At 39.1% G+C, this 25,812-nt stretch overlaps 1 protein-coding gene across 1 annotated transcript in view; it reads left to right on the top strand.

Annotated features, from left to right (window-relative positions):
* LOC108796994 (protein unc-13 homolog C-like) overlaps positions 1-25,812 on the top strand; it is a 260,177-nt gene that overhangs the window by 105,506 nt on the left and 128,859 nt on the right. Inside the window, exon 10 of the mRNA XM_018568562.1 lies at positions 25,676-25,802. Within this exon, the coding sequence (XP_018424064.1) occupies positions 25,676-25,802 (127 nt within the window). The remainder of the gene's footprint in view (positions 1-25,675; positions 25,803-25,812) is intronic.

Here is a 25,812-nt window from a genome sequence, read left to right as displayed (position 1 = left end):
ATATTCATATTTTAATCTGACTATATTTCATGTGGATTAGCTGTATAAAGTACTCAAAAACAAAATATACCTTGTGTGTCTCGTCAAACCTTTTATATCTATCAACTCCTTATCCTTTTTAAATTTAAATGTGCTATACAGTGAACTATCCCCCAACTCCACCCCCCTCTCTTTCCCTATTTATATATTTAATAAGTGTCTTATATTTTAAGTGACAATTTTACATTTCTTTTCCACCCTTCTTCCCTTTCCCCTCTGTCCCACCTCCTCCCTCTCCCCTCTCTCCACCTTCTTCCTCTCTTCTGTTTAAATTTAGGTAGGACTCTACATAAATTAAGTTAAGCAAAGAACAGGTGCGTGTGCATTTTTACACAGCAAAACGTATTTATCAACCAAACACGAGCAATGTGTCACATTTTCACGCCGTTATGGTGCGTTTTTATGTATTTACGTACGTGCGCGTCATGTAGCATGCGCCATAGGCTACACACCGCTCTAATAGCGGCATGCAAGTCTCTAAAAGCATATTACCACTAATGCCATATATGGAAAAATCATGCACATGAGGCATATATAATGCTGCTTCACAGTTTAGACAAAAATGGTTAGCTCATGCATTTACATTCCTGCATTCATCAACGCAAGCAACACAACGTAGAGCTAATTTACACAACATCACCTTGCAATTCATGCAGGGATTTGCACAACACACCTGCTGGGTGTGTACACACTACAAAGGTGTATAGATTCCACCAATAGATCATGCTGGGAGGGAACACACTACAGAGGTGTATACTTGTTTGTGGCGTGTTTATAAGGTTAGTAAATCAACCCCACTGTGTCACAATGCAGTCAGTAAGCCGATAAACTTGTAGAGGCTGGAGTCCAAAAGTCCTTAGCAGGGAAGTTATTGTACTCAGTTAGTGACAACTTTTTCACAAACAGCACTGAGTCTTCTCAAGCCAGCTAGTAACAAAAATACATAAACAAAAAGCCTATCAGAGACCTACCTACACATAGAAAACAGTTTCACCCTCACTGAATAAAGGTGCCAAGCTAAGCATTTAAACACCTGCCAAACAAACAAAACATTTTATCAGGTCTCACTATACCTCTAGTGCAGCAGTCTGGGAGGTCTGTGTTTCACAGTCTCTCTCTTCCCAGTGACCTGTTAGCTGCATCTCCTTTTAAAACCTTCTGTCCACACCCTGTTTAGGTGAGTTAACCCATTTTGTAACTGACCGCCTGTTTCAACCTATTGCTAACATAGTTGCCAGCAATTACCTCACCCTGTGGCCAGTACAATCTGTCACACACCCGTAGGCTAGTACCTCTATGAATAAGCCTACGGGTGAAACATGTGAGAGGTTGTAGTTTGTTGGGGGGGTGCTGTGGTGGCATTTGTTGCTTTATACACTTTTATTCAATGTTACCCTGGATTTGCTGTGGATTTCAATAAAGTCTGAAGTATTGAAATTTCCTGGATAGTGCGGTCTGTTTATATACTGAGAAATTTTAAAGATTAACATGTTTGTTATCTCATTAACGGATGCAACCCTATCTTTAATATCATATATTACATTACCAGAAAGATGGGTTTTATATTGTTGTTGTGTGCAATATTTTTTTGTGTGAAAATATCAATTTAATAAACATTTGCCCAAATATTGTGCAACATAAAAAAATTGCAACTAGCATTTTTATATTTTACAGCACCTCTGCTTTTGGAATATATATATAATTAAGCAGTTTTCTAGCAAAAAAAAATCATATCAAAATGTGTGCAAAAATGTAAAAATTGATCCAGTCCCAAGCGGTTAAGGAAAAGGAATATGGGGTAACAGAGCAGATACAGGGGTCTCTAAAATCCTGACAAAATGGTTCCATCCATTCTTTCTCTGCACACTTTTTCTTAGTGCACCTAGTCCTGCATGTAAAACAACCAGCAAGCTGCATAAGCACATTGTAATTTAATTTTTTGCAAATTAAGCCATGTTTAGAATTGAGGTGGTAATTAATCTAAAAATGCCTTTCACTGTCATTGCTTTCCACTGCAGTTTTAATAAACTGCTTTGTTCAACTGATTGTTCAAGATGACTGTAGACTCTTCTGTTTCATAAGACTGTTTTATTTATTGACAGCTGATGGAAAGCTTCCAAATCTTTCTCCTGGGGTGCCTTTCCAATTGGAATGTGTTTGGCTAGTTTTTGGGCTTACATTCACGTCATTATGCATTGTTATAAAGACAACTATACACTGACAGTAGCATTGATATTAAAAGATAAGTGAATGTTCACATAGCTAAGTGAACATTCTCTACCCCTTCAGGAATGCCAGAAGCACATTGTTGATTTTAGTAGCTCAATAATGCTACTGGAACTGGTAGGTATTAATCACTGAGGGTAACTGTCGGTCACTGGACAGATGGTATAAATGGCTTTCTATAGTGTGAGATATACAAGTAGCATTTAGAAGCAATTTATTGCCCGCATTTGGAGAACTGTGCATTTAGTCACTTTTATATGCTCACACCATAAAAAATAATTTGTTCTATCTGTGCAATGATCAACCACAATTTCTAGAAATGTTAACAGTATAATTACAGGAGATCTAAGACCAAGAACAAGAAAAATAAAATTTTGCAGTTTCCCAATTTTATTTGTGGTTGTATTCGTTTTAATTTTTTGGGCTAAAGACATTTTTAGCAAGTACAGAAAATACCTGTTGCAGAAATGCAGTGTCATTGTGAGTTCCTGAGAGCTAAAAAGAAATCACAAACAATATCATCTTCCTTCTGTAAACCAATAGTCTACCACCCGCATGTGACAGAAATATAAAAAGGAGGACATGTTTGAAGTTCAGCCTATATGACACAGCGGAGATAGATGCACCCTAGGAAAAGATAAAAATAATGCAACCACCCCATGTAGAGACTTGTAATCTGATATATATTTTGCTTTTGGGTTTAAACACTTTAAATTAGCCACCGCTCTAAGCTTGCTCCTGTTATGGGCTACAATCTCATGGTTAGTTAGCTAATTTGTATTGAAGTTATAGTCGATCATGGGAGCAAGCTTGGTGCACTGGCTACTTTAAAACACACACAGGGACCATGGGGAACAAAAGTAGCCACCCTCCAGAAGGAAGGTCAGTGTCAGCACCAATTCAGAGATGATCTGAGGATCTACAGCTGAGTGATACACAAATAAGATACATTTTTGTTAATAGTTAAGGTACTTTCATGCATTTTTAAGGCTTAACTCCTGAGTTTAGTGTCACTTTAAGCATATAAGTATGATCTGGCATACATTCCTTAAATATACCCTTGGGCATGAGCTGTTTTCCTTTTGTTGCTAATGCCATTTAGGTCAGGCTTTTAGGTGCACTGCTAATATTTAAATTAGCCAAAATTATTGTGAAGAATATAAACTACCTGAAGTATAATTAGCATTTGGCTGCTGTGTACCAAATGTGGTCTATGTCATTTAAAACAGTTGTTTAAAAACAAACATAAATATTTAGGAGCACCTTTTAGGTTGAATCACAAACAAGATTTTATGTTGAAGTTGTAACATTTAATTTAATGTATGCTAAAATAGATCTCACACACTGTAGGCTACTTCCTGTCTGTCACATAAAGTTGGATAAATCAAAGAGACAAAAGAAGGAAGACCTTCTGTAAAAATTCAGATCTAATGGGTGCCACCCAAGCAAGCAGAGAGGTTGGAGTCCGCAAGGCACAGGCTTTGAGGAAGCAGACACAACCACTGAACATGTAAGGAGCTATGTGATATGTTGCTGCAGTGTATTGATTAGGTTAAACAGACAGTCATTCAGACTGTAGCTCCAAGCTCGCTCCAGGGATAGACTATAACTTCAATACAAATTAGCTATGTAATCGTGGGACTGTAGTCCATCATGGGAGTAGTGGCTACTTTATAGCGCACACAGGGACCATGGTGAACAAAAGTAGGTACCCTCCACCCATGCTACTATTTAAGGAACTCCTAACCGATATCGACTCATTTGAGCACTCATTTTTAAGATTTATTGATTGTGTGTTTTTCTGCAAATCAAAAAGATCTGCTTACACTTGTAGGATTGTAGAAAGTTAAAATGTTCTAATTGTCAAAAAGATTAGATCACTGAAAAGCAATGTGCTCTTATAAATGTGTCTTTATTTTGTATGACTGATGTAACACCATCCTACTGCTTTAAAAATGGGACTTGAAAAATCAATCAGTCAATATCGTTGAAAGTGAAATTTCAGTTGCTGTGCATTAGGGTTACTTTACCATTCATTATCTGACTTATGGAATATGTTGCGTTTGCATATATAGTATTTATTATACACTTTAAAGGTTAGATATCTTAAAAAATGACATAAATATCAATTGTTTAGACAATTTCAAAACTTGCCGTTTTATGCAATTACTTAAATAATAGTATTCAGAACAAATGGTTCTAGTTTTAGATAACATCAGTTAAGCTGAGAACTTTTTTTGTCTTCTCTAAACTTTGTGTAATTATAAGTGCCCTGGCAAACACAGTTATTCACTTGAGAATACTATGTTTGATGACAGGAAATTCTGCATTATAAGGCAAAATTAAGCATTGTGTCAGTTTGCCAATTAATTGCAAATTCATGAGATCTGAGGAATCCGCAGAGTCCACCATTATCTCATGCTGTGATTTCCCACTTACAGTTCCGAATATGAAGAATGCCTTTTTTCACAATCAGCACATAATGTGAATATACAGAAAACAGACAACACATACAGTATAAGAACCATATCATTTGCTCTGGCCTTTTTTAAGCTTTTATTCTGCATCATCTCTTGAGAGAGTAAGGATGGAAGAGATACTTGTAATTTTACAGGGCTCCATGGCCAAGGCTTTCGTTTATTTGCTAGATAATCAGGAACAATTTGTATCCGTCCGTTTGTAATTTCCCCTGCCTTTCTTAACAGCTATGCAGACCTTCTAATTGCATACCTAGCCCTTACCACATATGTACTGAATGTGGTCCACTAACTTGTTTAGAATTGTTGGTGATACAAATTCTTCTTAAGAAACAAATCAGTTACTAGAACACTGTCAATGAAATTATAATTTAGATAATAACTTTAACAATATTAAACATTATTTACACATCTTTGTTAGAACCTTATGTACCATAATATCACAGGTTAGATGTACCTTAAATATCACAGGTTAGATGTATCTATAAAGTATAGGAAATTTTCTTTGCAGTGTGTATTGCATTTGCATTGACCCTTTTTGGAAAAATGTTGACATAACAAAATAAGGTACATACACAGTCAGTCCAAGATTTGTATTAAGAGGAACAGAAAACACATGCAGGAAGCACAGATTGTGTATGTAAACAGCAAACATTGATTCCCCTTTATGCAGTACAGTAAAACAGTACACCACATTGTGGTTGATTGTTGATTTTTGTCAACAAATTTGAAGAGGCAAATATTAAATCTTCATCCTATGCCAGTGCCTATAGATAAAGGTAATGTTCTTGAAAAAACACTAGAAAACATTGCCTTTTCAACTATTCATTCAACAAAAATTGCAATAGATGTAATGGTGCAGTGTTGAAAAATTAAGAACACCCTTGGCCTCAGAAGTTGGTATTGCCCCCTTTAGCAACATTTTTTTGCCCACCAATCTCTGGCATTGACTTACTGTAATTTTTTGACCAAACCTCTATGCAAAATTATCAGGAATTTGACTAGGCCAGTCCATAACCCTCAATGTTCTCCCTTTCAGTCACTCCTTTGTGGATTTGCTAGTGTGGTTTAGATGTGTGCAATTCGTTTTGTTCTGAATTGAAATTCATATGAATATCTGCAAATTCAGACATTTGAATGCATCTGAATTTCTGAATGAAAGAAATAACGAATCCAAATGTATCCGATTTTTCCGATAACGAAATTCAGATCCATTCAAAATTCGGAATTAATTTTTGTTGTCAAATGTTGAAATAAAAAAAGTGTGGAGGCCCCTTCTCAATTTATACCAGACCCTTTAGGTCACACAGAAAGGGAAGAAAATTCAGTTTCAAAATTTGTGAGGTCCGTCTGTACAAATGTACCTAAATAGCGTATGGCCTGGATTGCCCATCGGAAGGAAAAATTAGGCTGGAGTGCGCGAAAAATTGAAACAGGAAGGGACACATTCAGGAGCCAAAGGTCTGTAATTCCAATAGAAGGATCTGCAGGGATGTGTGAGGTTTGGTGACATAAAAAGGAACATCACTGGCATAGGCTGCTAATTTGTGATGGTACCCCCCCAGATGGTACCCCTTAGTCCCTGGATATCTGAGTTCTTTCGCACATGACACAAGAATGGCTCAAGTGTAAACACAAAGTTTAAGGGAGAGTGGGTGCAACCCTGTGTGCCATTCACAATAGAAAAGGGGGAGGCAATTTGGTTGTTGACTTTAACAGTTGCCGAAGGCAAAGAATATAGGACCTCACTCCACATCCGAAGTTGCAAAGGAAGCCCTATATATGCGAGAACCCAATGTAGGTAGTCCCATGATACCCTGTTGAACGCTTTTTCTGCATCTGTAGACAGAAGCATCATGAGAGTACCCATTACCTTGGCTCTTTGAATCAGGTCAGTGGTTCGGACAGTGTTGCCTTAGGCTTTGCGGGAGGAAACCAGCCTAGTCAGGGTGGATAATACGTTGCAGGATAGGGGTAAGACGTAATGCCAAAATGTTTGCAAACAATTTAAGATCGTTATTCAGAATAGAGAGTGGCCTGTAGTTGGCAAACTGTAAAGGGTCCTTGTCCGATTTAGGAATAACCGATATGGAGGCCGAAAGGAGTTCCGCTGGAAGAGAGAATCACTGGGTAAGAGCATTAAAGGCATTAAAAAAATGGGGGGCCAATTGTAGTAGAAAAGTTATGTAATAGGAAACTGGCAGATTGTCAGATCCCGGGCTTTTTCCCACTCGGGGTGGTAGACAAAGCCTTAGAAAGTTATTCTGAAGTTAAAGGAGAAGAGACTCATGTTCCTCCACTGTCGGGGAGGGAATGCCCAAAGCTTCCAGGTAAGCATCAATAACAGGATCGTGAAAAGATTGTTCATCCACCGATGTCGGGGGTGCAAATTGTACAAGGAAGAGTAGAAAGAGAGGAATGTATCTACTATGGCCGCAGAGGAATACAGTTTCCCACACATAGGAGAAAAAATAACAGGGTCATCATTTTGTGCCCTTTGCGTTATGAGTGCAATAGCCAGAGACCTGCCACATTTGTTACCGTATTCGTTAAAGTAACGTTGGTTGCACATAACAACACGTTTAATTTTGTATACCAAGTAAGACCAAAGACACACCAGCAACTGAGTCAGCTCTTGAGCCGTTTCTTTAAAGTGTGTATGTTTATGGGGCAATTCTAAATGCTGAATATGAGTAAGTAAGTTGTTGGTTGTGGCAAGTCTGGCTCCCTTCAGGCAATGGCCATGTTTGATAAGCACACCACGAATTTAACCTTTATGCGCCGCCCAAACCGTCAACGGATTCTCAAGATAGCCCACATTAAGCTCAAAGAAAGTGGGCAACTCTAAGACAACATCTGCCTTAATCGCTAGATCCTAGATCAAAGATTCATTGAGGCTCCATGTGGGAGGGTGTACAGGTGCAAGCGAGACTTGAATCATCAGAGTGATAGGGACGTGGTCTGAGAGAGTAATTTGACCAATATCTACACCAGATACAGAAGGAAACACCGCATGTTTGGCCAAAAAGAATGTAATGAAGCATGGAATAGTAAGTAAAATCACGTTCTCTCGGATGGAGCACACTCAACACATCAAGTAATTGTAATTTATCTAAGGTCTTACAGATAGGGTTGCATGTTCCTAGGGACAAATGAGGGACAAATGAAGAGTCACTCACGGGTTCCCGAATCAGGTTGAAATCGTTATCCAAGATCAATGAACCCTCTACAAAATCCTCCAATCTGTCCAGGAGAGATTCTAAAAAAGAGATCTGATTACCATTGGAAGGTAAACATTCGCAAAGGTAAAAACCTGAGACTGAATCGTGCCTTTCAAAAACAAATATCTGTACTCCGTATCTGAGAATTGGTCCAGCATTTGCCAGGGTAGGGATTTAGACAAAAGTTTGCTGACTGCCTTTGATTTGGTCGAGGGAGCAGGATTATGGTACACCGTAGGGAAACTGTGATTGTAGAGCTTGGGGACAGGATCCACTTTGAAATGTGTTTTCTGAAGAAAGGGCACTTGGGCTCTATGTCTCCACAGTTCTGCCAGAATCATCCAGGAGCACTTTTAAGGGACAATAAGGCCTCATATTTCTGAAGGCCATAATGAGAACAAATGTAAAAGCACCAACCTAGGCCTCTGATTCCAGATGAGGGGAGAGGAGAGAAGAGAAAAGAAAGAGAAAAAGAGAGAGCAAAAAGTAGGGAAAAAAAGAAAATAAGCAGAGAGAACAGGAAAAAGACAGAGTGAGAAAAAAGAAAAAAGAACAAGTATCAATGGAACACAACAGGGAGGGGGGAACCAAGTTTCTAAACTAAATCCCTTCAACCTAACAGTGAAGCGGAAATCTAAATGGGGGTGTAGATAGGCACTTCCGAGTTCAGCACCCAGGCTAACATTGAACATATGTACAACAAAAAATGAAATGACAGTTGCAACAAACTCGAACTATGTAGAGCAGATACTAGCTGACAGCTTTCAGGAGACAGAAAGAAAACTGTCTCCGCCTGAAGCCCCCACATGGAACCTCCATCGCAATGGAGGACCAATAAAAAACACAATAAGGGGAGCTCTGGCAATCCAACCAGCTGTGAGAAAATGCAATAAAGGATCTGGGTTTCAACCATCCAGGAGAGGCTCCTTAGGGACCTCCACAACATACTATGAGGCCATCTGTAGTGAGTTAAAAGCGAAGGAACTAAAAGCCACAGTCCGACTGTAAATAATAAGACAGTGGCAAGCCCACGCATCACAAGCCTAAAAGTCCCAACCAGAGATCCCCCAATAGGGATATTACCGTGGGGCACAACAGGGGGGATTCACAAAGGTCAATATATATATATATATAACAGAGATCCCAAGGCCACCAGTCACAAAATAACAAAAGAACCAATACGTAAAAATGAAACATGTAAAAAGGAGCAAAGCAATGCGATATAAGCTAAACCCACAGGACTGAAGTGCAAAACAAAAAAAAGCTTAACCCCTGTGGGTAGTAGCCAACATATCCTGAGGATCAATATAAACACATATAGATCCAAAAAGAGCGACTGTTTCAGGATTCAGGGTCCTGGGGAGCAGAGGCAGATGATGGAGGTCGTCGACTGGATCTCCTGTTGCGTCTTGGTTGTGGTTCCTGAGAGGTAGGAGAAAGTGCAGCAGATGAAGAATAGGCAAGCCAATTCCAGACAGGCACTGGAGGTATGTCCACGAATTCAAAAAGAGCCAAAAGTTCACTGTGATAGCATAGGAAGAAAGAAGATTTACCCTTACGTACAATGAGGTGAAATGGGTGACCCCATCTGTACAAGACTCCATAAGCCCGCAGCGCATCCAACAAGGGTCACAACATGCACCGCATCAGCAAGGTTTTACGGATAGAGATGAATGGAAACACCATCAAATTCAAACATGCCCTTCCTCATTTGAGGTGAAGGAGTGAAGGTGGCACAGCACATCTCTCGACTGCACCGCATCTAAATTCCGACAGCCGAGGGTTCTGTGCACTTAGTCAATCAATATTTCCCAATGGTCTGGTCAATCCAACAAGATGTTGCATATGCCCAGAACTGTAAAGCGTAGGTCAGAAGGGGTAGTAGCTTCAGGGATGCCTTTAATGCAGATATTCTGCCTGCGGCTGCGATTTTCCAAGTCATCCACTAGAAGTTGTATGTGAGTAATACAAGAGGCCATGTCACCATAGGAATGATAAAAAGTATTAATTGTACCACGAAGGGAAGCCTGATCCCATTCCACAGCAGATACCCTAGCCTCCACCTCTGACTCTTGAGTGCCAACATGTGCAATGTCCAGCTGCAGGGCAGACTCCATTCCAGAGGCCTCAAAAGCAGCCTGAGGGGGTAGGGACTGCATAAGATGCCATAGGGCCTTTTCCCCAGGTGTAGCAGCAGCCATAGGATCAGACAGGAGACTGGTAGACCGCGGCACACTCCTCTCCCCCTTTGCTTTTTTACGGATTTTCGTTCGTAAATATCGGTTGACGCATCCGAAAGTAACAACAATTTCCGATTTGGAAAAATCAGACTACCAAAATGAATTGACTTTTCGACCCCAATCCCAAAAAATTAAATAACGAAAAATCCGAAATGAACATGCCTAGTGTGGTTCAGGTCATTATAATGCTGAACGATACATTTCTGCTTAACTTTATCTTTTGAACTCATGGCCTCACATCCTATTCAAGCTCACTTTGATATGATGCAAAATGAATTACTGGTAGAATGACTGCAACCTGCCCAGGTCCTAAGACAGCAAGACTTCTCCAAATGAAAACATTTCCACCACCATGCTTCATAGTTGGCATGGGGTTCTTCTCCTCAAATGCTGTCTTCATTATGCATACTAACTTGTCTGCTGTTACTGTAGTCTCTATCCTGGATTCACTCCATAGAGCATTGTTCCAAAAGGTCTGGTCTTTACCTATATGTTAAATAGCAAAGGTTTTTTTCTGGCCCACCTCCTACGGAGGTTAAATCAGTGCCATGTCTTTATGATTTTAATTGCATGCATTTTGGCACCAACTTTTGCAAGACTTAGCTGACCCTGTGATTAATTCCCATCCTCTGGAACTCTTTACCCCAACCTGTCCGTCTATCTCTGACTGCCTTTAGGCGATCCCTAAAGACTCATCTCTTCAGGGAAGCCAATCCCACCTCAACCTAACCACTGAATCATCATCTACCCAAACAATTCATCCCCACACAGCTACCTCCTCATGTATCACTTGCCACTCCCTTTTAGATTGCAAGCTCTCAGGGGCAGGGCCCTCCTTACCATCGTATCTTGAATTGTATTGTAATTGTCATATCTTCCTTATATTGCAAAGCGCTGCGCAAAGTAATAATTGGTGACCATTTAGTAATGCTAGTAATGAGCTAATACTAATATTTGCTATGTGTGTTATCTCATTGTTCTCACTTTCAATGCTGATTGCAATCCAGTACAAAACAAAAACAATTTGCACACACCTTTATGAAAACGCACCTCTGCCATTGCACAAAGTGATTCCCCAGCAAATGGTATTCTGCTGTATCTTTACCAACTTGCTAAGTTTTTGTTATTTATCCTATGACAAGGTTACACAACCTTTGATGAACCCAACACATTTTATTTTCAGATATCACCTTGTAACATAAGTTAGAATTTCTGTTTTGAAGGCTTTTGATAAAATCTCCTGTGCATTGCAACTGAAGCAGTGACTTGGGGATTGTCAATCATAGAACTGTAATTCTGTAATTCCATTGTACATTTATATATGCACTTTTATCAGATGTAATAAGAAATCTAACAATGAACTAAGCATTGACATTCGCATAGAAATGCAAAATAGAATTAAAAGGCTGAGAGAATACTAACTTCATTGTATTTCAGTGGGTGACATTTTGGCCTTCTAAAGGACACTGAAATGCTTTGCAACATGCCAGTGTTTAGATTGGTGATGAATTTTTGAAAGAGATCATTGAAAAGCTTTGTTGTACAAACAGCCTTAATAAAAACAAGTTCTTTCAATGGCTTTAGAAAGCACCACTTGCATTGCCAGGATCACAATTAATAATAATGCATAATAAATGAATGCTAACCTCTGTTACAAGATTATCATGGCTCAACATTATGAGAACCCAGGCCTCATCATATTGATCCTGCTCTATGGGGTTCTTTCTTCAGCATGTTTATGTAACTGGCACCAGAGGTGCATTCTGAAGCTACAATGTAATAAATGTTCAAACGTATGTTGACACCTTTCTAAATTATTGAGTTCAGGTGTTTCCAGTAAGTGGTACTATTAATTCTACAGCATATAATTAGATATTTTGGACAATTGTGCACTTGTTGAGACATTGAGACTATGTAAAAATTGTGACAGTAGTTTGGAGAAGGACCTTTTCTGGAGGAAATGGAGTGGCCTGCCCAGGGCCCTGATCTCTTTGGGATGAATTAAAATGATAACTGCATGCCAAGTCTTTTTGTCTAACATGAGTGTTTGGCCTCACAAATGCTTTTTTGGCTGAATAGGCACAAATTCACACAGACGCACACCAAAATCTTGTGGACAACATTCCCAGAAAAGCATAGGCCACCAACAACAACCATATTAATGGTTTTGACAAGCTCATATAGGTGTGATCGACAGGTGTCCACAAATGTTTGGCCATATACTGTAGTAAATATAGATGGAGCTGGCTAGAGAATCTGCATCTGAAAAATTGTTTAATTGCTAGAATCTTGTAAGTAGGACTGATCAAAATGTAAATGTTATTTTCAGCCACAAAGGGTTATATTTTTTTTTATGATGGGGTACTGTTACAAGCAGAGGAATATCTCAAATTAAATCTGAAAAAATGATTTCCTAAAAAAGCAATATAATTTTAAATACCTTTGAAATCTATGTTATAAAATAACCGAAATATAAAATGACATACAAAACCAGCAAGGTAAAACCTTCTGAATTACAGTGTTCCAGCTTAAGTTCTGCACAAGTAGATACACAGCACAATATAAAAGAAAAGACGTCAGCTTTGGTAAAGCAGGGGAAAGGATTTTACTAGTCATATCAAAATGATTGGAGTCACAGACGAAGAGTGAAATAAATGAAGATCTCCATGGATGAAAAGCGATATGACCATCTGAGAAGTAATTCCTTTGCAGAAATCAATAGAAAGCTGGGATTAAATCTGGCAGGATCGGTAGGAAAATGCACAGGCTGCTAAGATGGCAATATATGTTTTCATTGTAAAGCAGTTTTCCTGTGCTTAGTCATGAACAGAATTCCATGCTTATTGTGCGTGCCATAATCCAATATTGGGTGGGAGCCTAACAGGTCTGAATTGTTGTATACTGTACATGTGCTTCAACTCATCATTTGTTTCACTTATTATATTTATTACTGTCAAAGACTGGAAATCAATGACTTGCAAATGTTTTGTATTAATTCCTGCTGTAGTGTCAATGTTTGCTTAAATGCAATGCTGTGTAGCAGCAGTAAATTGATTAAGGAGCAGATTTATACTAATTGTAAACAGATCACAGAGAATTTTTATTGTCTATTCCTTTTTGTTTCTATATTATGTTGAAATCATGATTTGGCAGGTAGTGCTTTTTAATAACATTGCTAAATATGTATGATTAAAGCATGCATATAACCAGGGAGGGCCTTGGGCCTTTAGGCACCCTGAGCGAGAAAGCTTTACAGCGCTCCTCAGTGGCCACACCCCCCGTTACCACACCCATTTTCCCCAATATCCGCACCATATAAAGTCTCCCATTTTGTCAAGCTGCAAAGAAACATATTAAAAAGTATGATAAAAATAAAACTTTTATTCAAAGCTATTAAACTTGTAGGCACAATATAAGTAGTCTTATCAAATAAAACAACAGAAGGTAAACAATAAATGTCAAACTAAAATAGAGTCTATAAAAATAAAGTGTCAGGATGTCATGCCGATCCCTTTTTTCAAGTAAGTATATCTATAAAAGTAAAAATAGAAATTAGAACACAAAACCCGACTACGTGTAAAATTAATGAATTACTATATGTCCGAATATACAAAAAATATATTCAGACACATAATAATAATTTGTTTGAGAATGTGCGGCGGCCATATTGGCCACCGGTGTGTTCTGTGAATGCGTGCCACCATCTTGGAGGCAGAGAGCATGACATTACATAACGCCATGCATGTGTGGCATCAGGTGACGTCACACGCCGGTATTGGCCCCATCATCTTGGTGTATACCTAGATATACAACAAGATGGCGGCGCCCAACACATGCAGTGTTATATGATGTCATGAGCCCTTCAGAACACGCCAATTGCTGAATCCAAAATAGCATAAAAATGTGTTTTGTTTGATGAAACAAATGAAAACTTTTTTTAGTTTTCGTTCATTTCATCTGAAATTAATTTTTAGTCTTCGCACTTGTCTAATAATATGTGTGTGTGTAGAGGGAGGGGGGACAGTTTTCACTTTTTAAAAATAAAAAATTATGAAAAAAAATAAAAAATGTAAAAAATTATTTTTTTATTATTTATTTATTTTGTACTGTTGGGGGGATTTGGGAAATATTAGGGGTACAAACCCCTGACATTTCCCTTTTAAAATAGAAAAGAAATTGAGGACACCAAATCCTCAATTTCTTTTTCAGCATCCTCAGCACTCAATGAATGGGAAGCACTCAGTACAGAGGCTCCTCCCATTCATTCAGACACTGATAGTAAAACATTTACTATCAGCAGGTTCTGAATGGGGAGGAGCCTCTGTACTGAGTAATTCTCCCCATTGAGGAAATATTGAATGAACAGGCTGTGATGCAAATCACAGCCTGTTCATTCATAACTGGGGACACATAGTACTATGTGTCCCCAGTGATTTACAACAAGGGAGTGATCAGACGATCGCTCCAGTATTTGTCCTTCTCAGACAGAGGACCGGTAAATATCTTTAATATTGTAACAACTCTGCAATGCAAGCCTAGGATCTCAACTGCGGAGTGTGTACCTCACGGTCTGTTCAGTAAGGGGTCTCGGCTTTTACTCTCTCATGAAATTAGAGCAGTGTGTGAGACATGTCACATCATTCAGAACCGTGGTATCTAAAGTTGTAGTTACTGGGGGTGAGAGGGTTAACTTTGAGGTAGACACCCGGTGGTGAAGTATGGTACTGAGCACTAGTGCTTAATCCACTATCTCCCCTTAGGTTAATTAAATCAATTCACAGATTATTTATGTAGACAAGTACTAGTGCAAATTGTATACAAGGTTTTGTAGCAGGCAGGGCTCCCTCCTGCTCCCCCCCTCTGGGGGTGGACGAGGGAGGGCTGTCATGTAGGATGGCCAGCAGTGAGGGGGAGAGAAGCCGCCCCCATGACGAGCTGTGTCGGCCGCACGGCACCCTTGTTGCCATGGCAGCCTGTGCGGCCGCACAGCTCGCCCACCCCTAAGGAGGCCCTTCATATAACCTCTACACAGCAACACACCAAAGCAGATTGGTGACTTTCAGCTGCTGACCCATCAATAGCACACTTTTCATTCTTTCATTTCTGCTAGCTTTTTTAAAACATGTATTTTATGTTGATAGGGCCTTTTTTTTAAAGTTTGGGGCGCTCAAAGCACATCATTTATATGTTGCTGCCCATCTGTTCTTGGAGCTGCCTTTTGTTCCCTGTATGCCACAGCATTGTAAAAAAAATCTAAGTGCAAAAACAGTGTGTACCTAAACCACCTCACATTATATAACTCACACCACCACCCCCTATTATTATAGATGAAGTAAAGGTTAGGCAAATACAAGTTAAGGTGGCCATACACTTTACAACCATCACAAGACCTTAGTCTTGTGATGGTTGTAAAGTAATTTAAAAAAGTACGATCTGCCCATCTTAGACAGGCAGATCGTACTTGCGATCATCGCAAGCCCGCCCCGCTGAGGGGCGGGCTTCCAATGACCGCAATGCTGAACGGGCAGTGTGCGCGTGCCCGTTCAGGATTTGTCTCCCGAGCATCGTAACATTTTTGGCTGGTTTTCGAACATGCCCCTTAGACAAAAGACGTGCGACCATACAGTAAAAACCGTTGTACGCCTGCCATACACATTGCGATTATTGTACGATTGTGGGATTTCCCGGGATTATCGTCCGATAATCGCACAGTGTATAGGCACCTTTAGACCTATTATTCCCAATTAAAACTCTTGTGATGCTGACAAATTTTGCACTTCTGCTAAATTTGGGTCACAGGAATACATTAGTAAATGTACTACTTTGACCCAAAAGAGAACTAAGAGAACTAGTAAAGCTTCTACCTGCACTCGTCGTCTATAGTATTTTTGGACCCAGCCTTACTATTTAAAACTGCAGTCTACTGTAATTTTACTATCTGCACTCTTAATTCTTTTTCTGTAAACTCTGTGGGGGGAATTTATCAAAACTGGAGCAGACGAAATCTGGAGCAGCTGTGCATGGCAACCAATCAGCGTCTCTCCTCAGTTTGTTCAGTTAAGATTTGGGAATGAAAGAGAGAGGTTGGTTGGTTGCCATGCACAGCTGCTCCAGATTATGTCTGCTCCAGTTTTGATAAATCCCCTTCTGTGTATTTCTGTAATACATTATTGCCAATTCTCCCTCATTAAAAATGTCCTGTTGGTGGCCAATTTTATACTGCTTTATCATTTGCAGGCTACAATTTCTTAATGAGAATTGGATAAAAACTGACCAGCAGCAGGACAATTTTGCATCAGTGAGAAGAGGGACAGCCATAGTGAACTACTGGCAAATTTCTATCTGCCGGTCAAAGCGAGACTATTACCGATTGATGAAAAAGCAATGTGTCATTTAAAAAGCTACCTGGAAAAAAAGCCTTTTTTAAAACTGAAACAAATTAGATTGGACACGCTAATGTAGCTCTGATCTGGGTGTTCTGGCAAACCATAGACTGAATAATAGCATGCAATGTCAAGCCGCAGTTTCTAAAGCAAGCAAAATACTTTCTTGTATTAGAAGGGGTCTAGACTCCAGAGATAGACATAATCCTGCTCCCGTACAAAGCATTAGTAAGACTTCATCTGGAATATGCAGTTCAGTTTTGGGCACCAGTTCACAAAAAAGGATGTTGTGGAACTGGGGAAAGTGCAGCGAAGGGCAACTAAACTCATAAGAGGCATGGGAGAACTCCGCTATGAGGAAAGATTAAGTGACCTGAATTTGTTTTCTCTGGAGAAGAGGTGATTAAGGGGGGACATGATCACCATGTATAAATACATAAATGGTCCATATAGTGAGCTTGGTGCCAAATGATTCACTTTTAGGTTACTGCAAAGGACAAGGGGCACTCTTTGCGTCTGGAGGAAAAGAGGTTTAACCTTTACATACGGAAAGGATTCTTCACAGTTAGAGCTGTGAAAATGTGGAACAGACTCCCCGGGAAGCCAGTTCTAGCTAGCTCAGTTAACCATTTTAAAAAAAAATCTGGATGTATTCCTAAAGGCAGAGAATATTACTGGATATTTAATTCTTATATGTATATTAAGCACCAGAGATTGTTGATCCAGGGAGTATCCGATTGCTTCATGGGATCAGGAAGGAATGTTTTTCCCGTGTTGGAGCAAGTTGAACCATGCTTTGTGGGAGGGTTTTCTGCCTCCCTCTGGATCAACGGTGTGTAATTGTGGGCATAGCGTTCTGTTTAGGCTTTTCTTCTTTTCTTTTTTTTAATATATCTATAGTATGAATTTGATGGACATGTGTCTTTTTTCAACCTAACTATGTATGTAGCTAAGCTAACTGCAACAAAATAAATCAATTTCACAGCCAAGTATGCTAAGCCAGTATATGTTACCATTGAGACTGTCTGTAAAAATGTACTGTTCCATAACTCCATGTTTGGTTTTAAGGCATCTCCCAAGCATGTTTTTTAAACATTTTGCATTGGTTTGCTCCATGACAGTGTCCAGCTTCCCATGTTTTTTATTTTATTTTATAGTTTCCAGAGCAAGCGCTTTACACTTATAAAATAAGTACCTTTTTTTAAAAATCTGTAATGTGCAGGCCACAAGACTGTGTGTGTTCTTTTCTGCTCAGCAGAGGGGCTGGGCTTAGCCACAGACCATTGCATCTTCTGGTGGCATTATTTCAGCATTTTCACCACCCCCTTTCCTCGGGCTATGCAGATCGGAGTGGAGCTATCCATCAGGAATTAGATATGTTCAGCAGGCATTGCATTTGTGACATGGGCAGCTGGGAGGATTATGCCCACACTGTAAGCTGTCAGTAGACACAGTATATTTCCACTTTCATCGCCAAATTAGGATAACACTTATTTTATGTTTGTTACATGTTCTCATTGACATAGCATAAGCTTAAAAAAAAATGCTTCTTGCAGTTGAAATTATTCTAGCTTCTATATCTTTGAAATGTTAGGAGGGGCTATGAGGGGTGAGGGGTCTAAGGTTGGCTTGCCTATTGCATGTTAGTGATGCTTATCGGAATCCTCAAACACAATCCTCAAATGTCAGTCCCAAGTTTTTCTTTTAAGACAGACCAATGTGAAGGGGATAAGAAAAAACTAGAATCAGCCATCTTGCCTGATTTAACAATATAAACAATATATGCACATGCATTGACGCTCAACATGGCAAGCATTAATGTGTGTTGCGTCAAGGCAGCTCATTTATTATAAATGGGCTGCCAACACCACAACAAATAAAATAGTGCATGACCATTTTTTTAAGAAAAGAAATGCAGTGCTGCGCAATGCATTACATATGTGCTCTACTTTGCAACATATAGTGCTGGTGTGTTGCCATGCTTTGTGGCAGTGAGTGTTACCAAATATGTTTTAGCGCACATTGCCCCAATGCAAAAATGTTAATGGGCCCTCAATAAGGAAGATTTAGCAAAGATAAAGTGCAGTGAAGTGGAGGTGAACCTTAGTAGAAAACCTGTGCTCACTTTTAACAACCAGTCAGAGTAGGAGAATTGTATTTTGTATAACTGTCCTGCAGTTAAAAAGAACCAGGTTTATATTTTTTTGCTGCACTTTGCTTCACCTTTAGTAAATGAGACCCAATTTGACTATGTTATTGATTGCTATTTGTGTGCCAGAGAGTTATCTCGATTTGTGTTCCAAACAGATTTCATTGTAAAATAAACTGCCAACACAGAGGATAACTTGCTTAAAACAAAAAGTATATTGTTTTGTTAGATGATCGCACTTCCATGTGCTTTAAAGCCAAATCAATTTGCCAGGTAAAAAGGAAAATATGTTAATTTACCGACTGGCTTAAGGAGAGATTGAATATTTCTGTGAACACGGGTGCTAGCTGGTCAGCACAGAAATATTCAATCTCTCCTTAAGCCAGTCGGTAATTAGCTAGTGAACCTTGGTTTAGAGATTCACAGTTAAATGCTCATTCATCACTATACCTTCCCTCAAGCAAGGATAAAGAGTCCTGTGACCATTTCAACCTTTTTATTTTTAATGAAACAGTGCACAGATAAAGAATGCATTTAACCCTTTCCAGTAAGCCACTGAGCCTTTGGCAGGAGCTATTTGCATTGGTTGTTTTATTTTTATAATTAAACATACCACAAAATGTAAGCTGAGTTTATATGTTGACAACATTTTGTTATACACTAATCAGTCTGTAACTCGTTTACCTTACTTATATTCCCATTTGGATGTTTTTCCTGCCTTTCTGGTTGGAAAGTTAATTATTACATATCAAATGCTTTACCCAACAATATCACAAATGGCAAGGTACACATAAAACTGGACTGGAGCTAACTCTTAGTTTAAAATGTGCCAGTCCAAGATGCCCACCTGGGGTATAAATCTCACAAAGATTTTACAACTCTGTTTAACTCTGTAATTTAAATCATTTGCTGAAGGTTGAAGAAGTACCACAGCTCCTTGATGGGGCAAGTTATGGTCCATAAAGATTATGGCATGTAACATTTTTATGCAGGCCCACTCAAATAAATGGTAAATGCATGCATGATTTATCATGCATTTGTCTGCATTTTTAGCACTTCTACAATGCTAAAAGGCTATATTCATGAAACTTTATCCCGTACTTTGCATAACATATGAACAAAATCCTCACTAAACCTAGCATCTAGTATCTAGAACATGGGTCAAAAACACAAAGTGCTCTTGTTTATTCTTTATGCTTCCCACTTCCTTAAATAGTTGCCCAAGAGGCAGCATACCATATAAGGCTTCTATATTTATTTTACATATTTTTAGCTGCCATGTGGCTTAGAAAACACATTACACTATTTCTACATTCCAGAAAATACATGTTATGAACCATACAGAAATGTTCTCCTTCTGGAAGGATCATTGTAACATTTCTAATTTTAAAGGATTTTGGTTAATGAAATCCTGTTTATTCAGAGATATTCTAATATGCTAGACCTATTTTTACTTGCTTGCTCCAAAATGTTTATTTCCCTATTATGTGATTGCATGACAATGAACAATAAGTTTGTTTTAAAATTAGGATTATTTATTGCTCTCATAAAACATCAACTATACAAAGTATATATGTATTGTGAGGACATTTCACTGTGCCTGCAGCCTAGGGCATGTGTTGAGAGGCTTTTGTTCATGTCAGAACTGCTTTTTCTCATGCCAATGAGTCAATGGGAATGCAAAAGCATCCTGAAGCGGTTTGATGCCACTTAGATGGTCAAATGCAGGCCAGTAGGGAGTCAACTGCAGGTCATATGCACCTGTCAATGAAGTGCTGCTCAGAGACAAATCTCGTACTGGTTTCAAATGCAAGTGGAATGCACCTGAAAGCTAGCTGAATCTGCTCATCAAAACAAGCCTAATGTCCTACACAGGTTCTTATAATCAAGCTATATTGTAAATAGAGCAATTCAGAACAGGTATCAAAGGGCCTCATAAGTAAAGTTTAAGTAAAGGTGACCATACACTTTACAACCCTCGCAAGACTTTTGTAAAGTAATTTAAAAAACGTACAATCTGTCCATCTTGGATAGGCAGATCGTACTTGCGATCATCGCAAGCTCGCCCCCCTGAGGGGCGGGCTTATGATGACTGCGAACGGGCAGCGTGTGCGTGTGCACACCGACCCGTTCGGCAGTTGTCGAACAAGCAGGCCACTAACTCACCGAGAATCGTACGATTCCCTGCGGGTTTTCCAGCCTGCTTGTTCGACGGAAGACATGCGACCGTACAGTAGAAACTGTCGCACGCCTTCCATACACTTTGCGGTTATCGTACGATCGCGGGATTTCCTGTGATTCTCGTACGATAATCGTGCAGTGTATGGGCACCTTAAGCCAGAGCACTGGTCTCACTGTTCTTGTTTTATCATCACCTCCCCCCTTATTTCCAGCTTAATCAATAGACAGGAAAATATTTAACGTGACATGAATTCTGTTTCATTATATTTTTGTCTTCACGGGTAATAGTCATAGTGCATTTGTTTATCACATCTTCTATTAAGCTATAGGCCTCTATTTAGCATGAAAATACATGTGTGCTTATTCCTAGTTTCACGCTGGGTGTCTTCAGGTGCAATACATTCTTGTATTCATTCATGCCCCCAAATGAAAAGAAGTAGGGAGCAGAGAACTGTGTAATAAAATGATATTTGTGGAATAGCTATCCTTGAATAAGATTGCCATGTTCGACCTGCAAACATATGATCACATTAGAGGACCACATTCAAACAGCTCGCAGAAATTTTAGTTTCTTTTTTTAACTTCTTTTAGGCAACTAAGAACATCACGACAAAGTCTTTGAAGTTAAATCAAGAAAAAAAATCAAAACCTCTTATCCTAATGCCTATATTAGGAACAAAAAGTTGTTAGAGACAAGACAGTAAGTGCATTTAAAGCACAAACAAGTGCCTCCTTACATGTTTATTGATTGCCTTCTGCATGATAAATGTACAGAATTATCATTTACTCTGGCACCATAAAAAAATGTAAATGATAATATTCAGTTTAGTGACTGTTTGCTTTATCCAATGAATTATGCAACTAAAGTAATTGCATTTAAAGCACCAGCAAAGGATTGCACACCTGGTCTTATCAGAATCATGCATTCAATGCTCATAGTACCTGTCATCTTCAACATTGAAAGAACAGTATATCAGTCCATGTAGCCACAGTGCTGTCAATGGGCTGTAATTATCCCAGTACCTCACCCTTTTATTTAGACATCATGCTGACTTAAACACACCTAAAGAATAATCACTTTTTAAGCTCCACCCCTTGTGTCATAATTATATGATTAAAAGCTACTGCTTGAATATGCTTTTGTAGGCATCACAAAAATGGTGTGTAGAGGTAATGAGAGATGGTTTAATGTCTCCTGAGTAAAGATCTTTTGGCTGCTCAAAATCCTCCATGCCTTTTTTCTTAGTTCTTTTGTTGAATTTAGTCGCAATTGTTCACAAAATGTTAACAAAATAAGAAAACCATTATCACAATACGCACATTTTGAGATTTAGATTGAGAATTGGATCACTATTAAGAGTCACAGATGTGCTGATACAGTGTTCTGTGAAATTCATACGGACTTGTATGAATTTATGCACTTAGTGTCTATATTTTCGGACTTTCTGGATATATTGGATACTGGCTACTGAATGCACACTTAAGCTTGTTTAACTTTATAGAGTGATTATATGCATTAACTTTTTATAGTGCGACACAAGTAACTATATTTTGACGTTTGGTATTGCCAATTCAAACTATGCTGCTTCGACATTAGCCCACAAGTGTCATTATGATTTTTACGCTCCTGCCTCATTTTTATTCTCTTGCTCACAGGCAAAGACAGCTGATAAGGCCTGTGACCGCACTGTCAACCTCATTATAATGCAAATGTGCAATCTGCATACTACTTAATTTTTTTGAGAAATGAAAGAGGGACACATTTTAGCACAAAGTATGTAGGCAAAAGACACACCTCAGACACCCCCCAGTTTCGCCCCCCATGAACAGAGGGATTTAGTTCTAAAAGAGAGACTGTCCTTCCAATTGAGGGACAGCTGGGAGGTATCAATCTGCATCTACTTGTTAAATGGATAGGTTTATATATGTCAGCATAGCCAGCATCTTTGTTAAGTGCACAAATCAAATTCTGTGTCATCTATGCATATTACAAGCACATACTATGGGAGTACCTGCACTGTATACACAAAGTTTTAAAGCCCAGTCAGTTAGTTTATCACTTGTTTGTGGAAATCACAACTTATACCAGCCACCATCCAGTATGTGATGGGAAGGGACAAATATGTGAAAGAGGGGACAAAGGGCATGCGTTTATTATAGGGTCTGGGAACTGATGGCTTTGTACCTAAACAACAACAGGGTTCCACATTACCCAGTGCTGTATAATTGGGGAAGCTATAAGAGTGCTTGCTGCTGTAAGGGTCATGTCATGTTGCATATTGTAACTTTTGTAGGTTTTCTAAGACAAAGAAAAAAATGAGAATAGATTGGTCCCCCCACTTAAAATATTACGTGGGAAGTTCTCAACTCCCATAGCTCTCTAAAAAAACAGTGGGGCCCCTATATACTGTTTTGCAGTTCTTGGAGGACTGAAACCAAACCAACCAAACAATATTATGTTTTCCCAAAGGGAATAAGGTATTTTAAGATTATGTGCCATACTGCCATAGAGTATCTTTCTTTTTTATAGGGAGTGTTGCTGAAGAAATCTTTAGTTCCTTACTTGGGACCTGCAGCATAAGGTAGCCATTCTGTGTTAGAACATGGAGAAATCCCAGACAGAGCATTTTTAGTTTTTCTGAAAATCCTCTGTAAGAGCCCATGAACATGTTTGTATTGCATTAACCCACACATTTTTACGCATTGAGGCAGATGCTGTCAAGGCAGCCTATTCCTTCCAGGCAGGTGCATGGAAAAATTCTTGACAACAAAGCACACTTATGATTTTAGCCATGATTTTAAAATTACATTGTTCTTCTCTGCAACTCTGGCAGTTGTAGACAGCAGTGTCTTAAAGGGTCTGATGTATAACATAAAGATAGGATGACTGACAATTTCACCTAGTCAAAATGGGGGGCAATGAGGGGCAACATAATTCAACAGGATCCCAATATTCAATAATTAAAGGAAGTACCAAATGCTGCTGGAACAAATCCAAGGTGTGCTGCTCCAATTAGCCGATCAAGGCTGAACTCCAGTGTAACATGCAACAAAAAGAAGAGAAAGGAGCGCCCAACCACCTAGTGCATAATCGTAGGAGAAACAATGTATATACAATAACAATGTTGCACTTGCAAACCCACAAGCGAAAGCTGGCAGGGTAAATACTGGTTTGGAGACTCCTAAGGCCTGGTTCACACCTGGGCATTTTACAGCGCGTTCCTACGCTCTGTAAAACGCTCAACATGTGAAAAACAATGATTGCCTATGTGCATGGTTCCCGCCTGGGCGTTTTACAGCACGTAGGAACTCGCGGCATAATGCCCTACACCCAAAGAAGTACAGGAGATTCTTTGGGGCGTATTTGCCGCGCATATCCATTGGGATACAGCCAGGTGGCCCTCGGAAACGCGCGCTTGTCGCACGTTTTTTTACCAGCGCGACAAACGTGCATATTTGATACGCCTAGGTGTGAACCCAGGCTTAACTCAGATATTATCAATGGACTGGGAAGACTTCATAACATTTACATCTCTGAAGGGAGATAAAGGAAAGCACATACCAGCATGTGTGCGTACCATAAAACCTTTAATGAATATAAAAAATATTAACATGCACTCACAGCCAGAACCGTAAAGCAAGAGCTTCTCAGAGTGAGGAGTCCTTTGTGGCACTGGTATAGACCGCTGTCAATGGATACTGTTGCTGGACAAAGGTTAACAGTCCAAGTCACGCTCCTTTTGATGTATCCCAGGGAAGCAGAAGTGCTGCTGAAAGATGAAGATGAGCACTTGCGGGTTTGTAAGTGCAACATTATTATTTGTATATACAGTACATTGTTTCTCCCACAATAATGCACTGGTGTGGTTGTGCACTCTTTTCTCTTCTTGTTGCCAATGTATAAGAGATAACAGACATCACTATCCACTCTACAATTTAGGTAATTGGGGTAGTGGGATGGGGGAGGTGGGGTGGCGATGTCACCATGTTTCATGTTACACCCTGAATATACTGTAGGTGTGACATAAAACATGATGTAACAAGTAAACATAGACTTTAATAAATATGCAAAACTCTTTTTTTTTATAGCTGTGGTATGGCCATACTGCTGCTTTTTAAATTAACCCCTAAGACTTTCATTATAATAGGTGATATACATGCAAAGTAGTTTGTATGTATAAAGGAATGACAAGGGAATGCAATGTTTCTTATTACTGCACTTTTATATGGAACCTCTAACTTAGCACCAATTTTCCCCATATGCACTTGTAATCTATAACAAAGTATCTACAGAACAAAAGAAGGTACACATCTGAAATAAAGCTGGGGAGGGGGCTATATGATAGACCTATCATTCCTCATTCTGCCCATCTTTAGAAAATCCATAGACCTTTGATAAGAAACACAAACAAATCCCTTATGGTTTGATGGTGGCAATAAGCTTGATGAACAGACTGCTGCATTATAACCTGTTCAGAATTTTTTTTACCATTGGCTGAAATTTCTCTTGTTATCCACCATATCAACAATAAAAGCTAGCATGACGTTTCACCGGTTAAATGAGCTGGTCTTTTAACACTGAATCGGTAATGGTATTCCTGTTAATCAAGTTACTAGAAGTATTTTCATACACTGTGCTGATAATGGCTTTCAGTGGCTGGCCCTTCTATTAATTTACACTATAATTCCAACAATAAAATTGTTGTGTTGTATGGTTACCCTGGAACTACAATGAAGTGTTTAAATCATTCTATTACAGAACATGAAAAACACCGTCTATGCAAGAGTACAGATTATATGAATTTGCACTTCAAAGTAAAATGGTTTTATAATGAATATGTGCGAGAACTTCCTGCATACAAGGATACCGTCCCGGAATATTCTCTGTGAGTCTGA

This window comes from Nanorana parkeri, unplaced genomic scaffold, assembly GCF_000935625.1.
Source record: "Nanorana parkeri isolate BGI_ZX_2015 unplaced genomic scaffold, ASM93562v1 scaffold1208, whole genome shotgun sequence".
In the NCBI taxonomy this organism is placed as follows: Eukaryota; Metazoa; Chordata; class Amphibia; order Anura; family Dicroglossidae; genus Nanorana; species Nanorana parkeri.
This window is presented reverse-complemented; position numbering and strand designations above follow the sequence as displayed.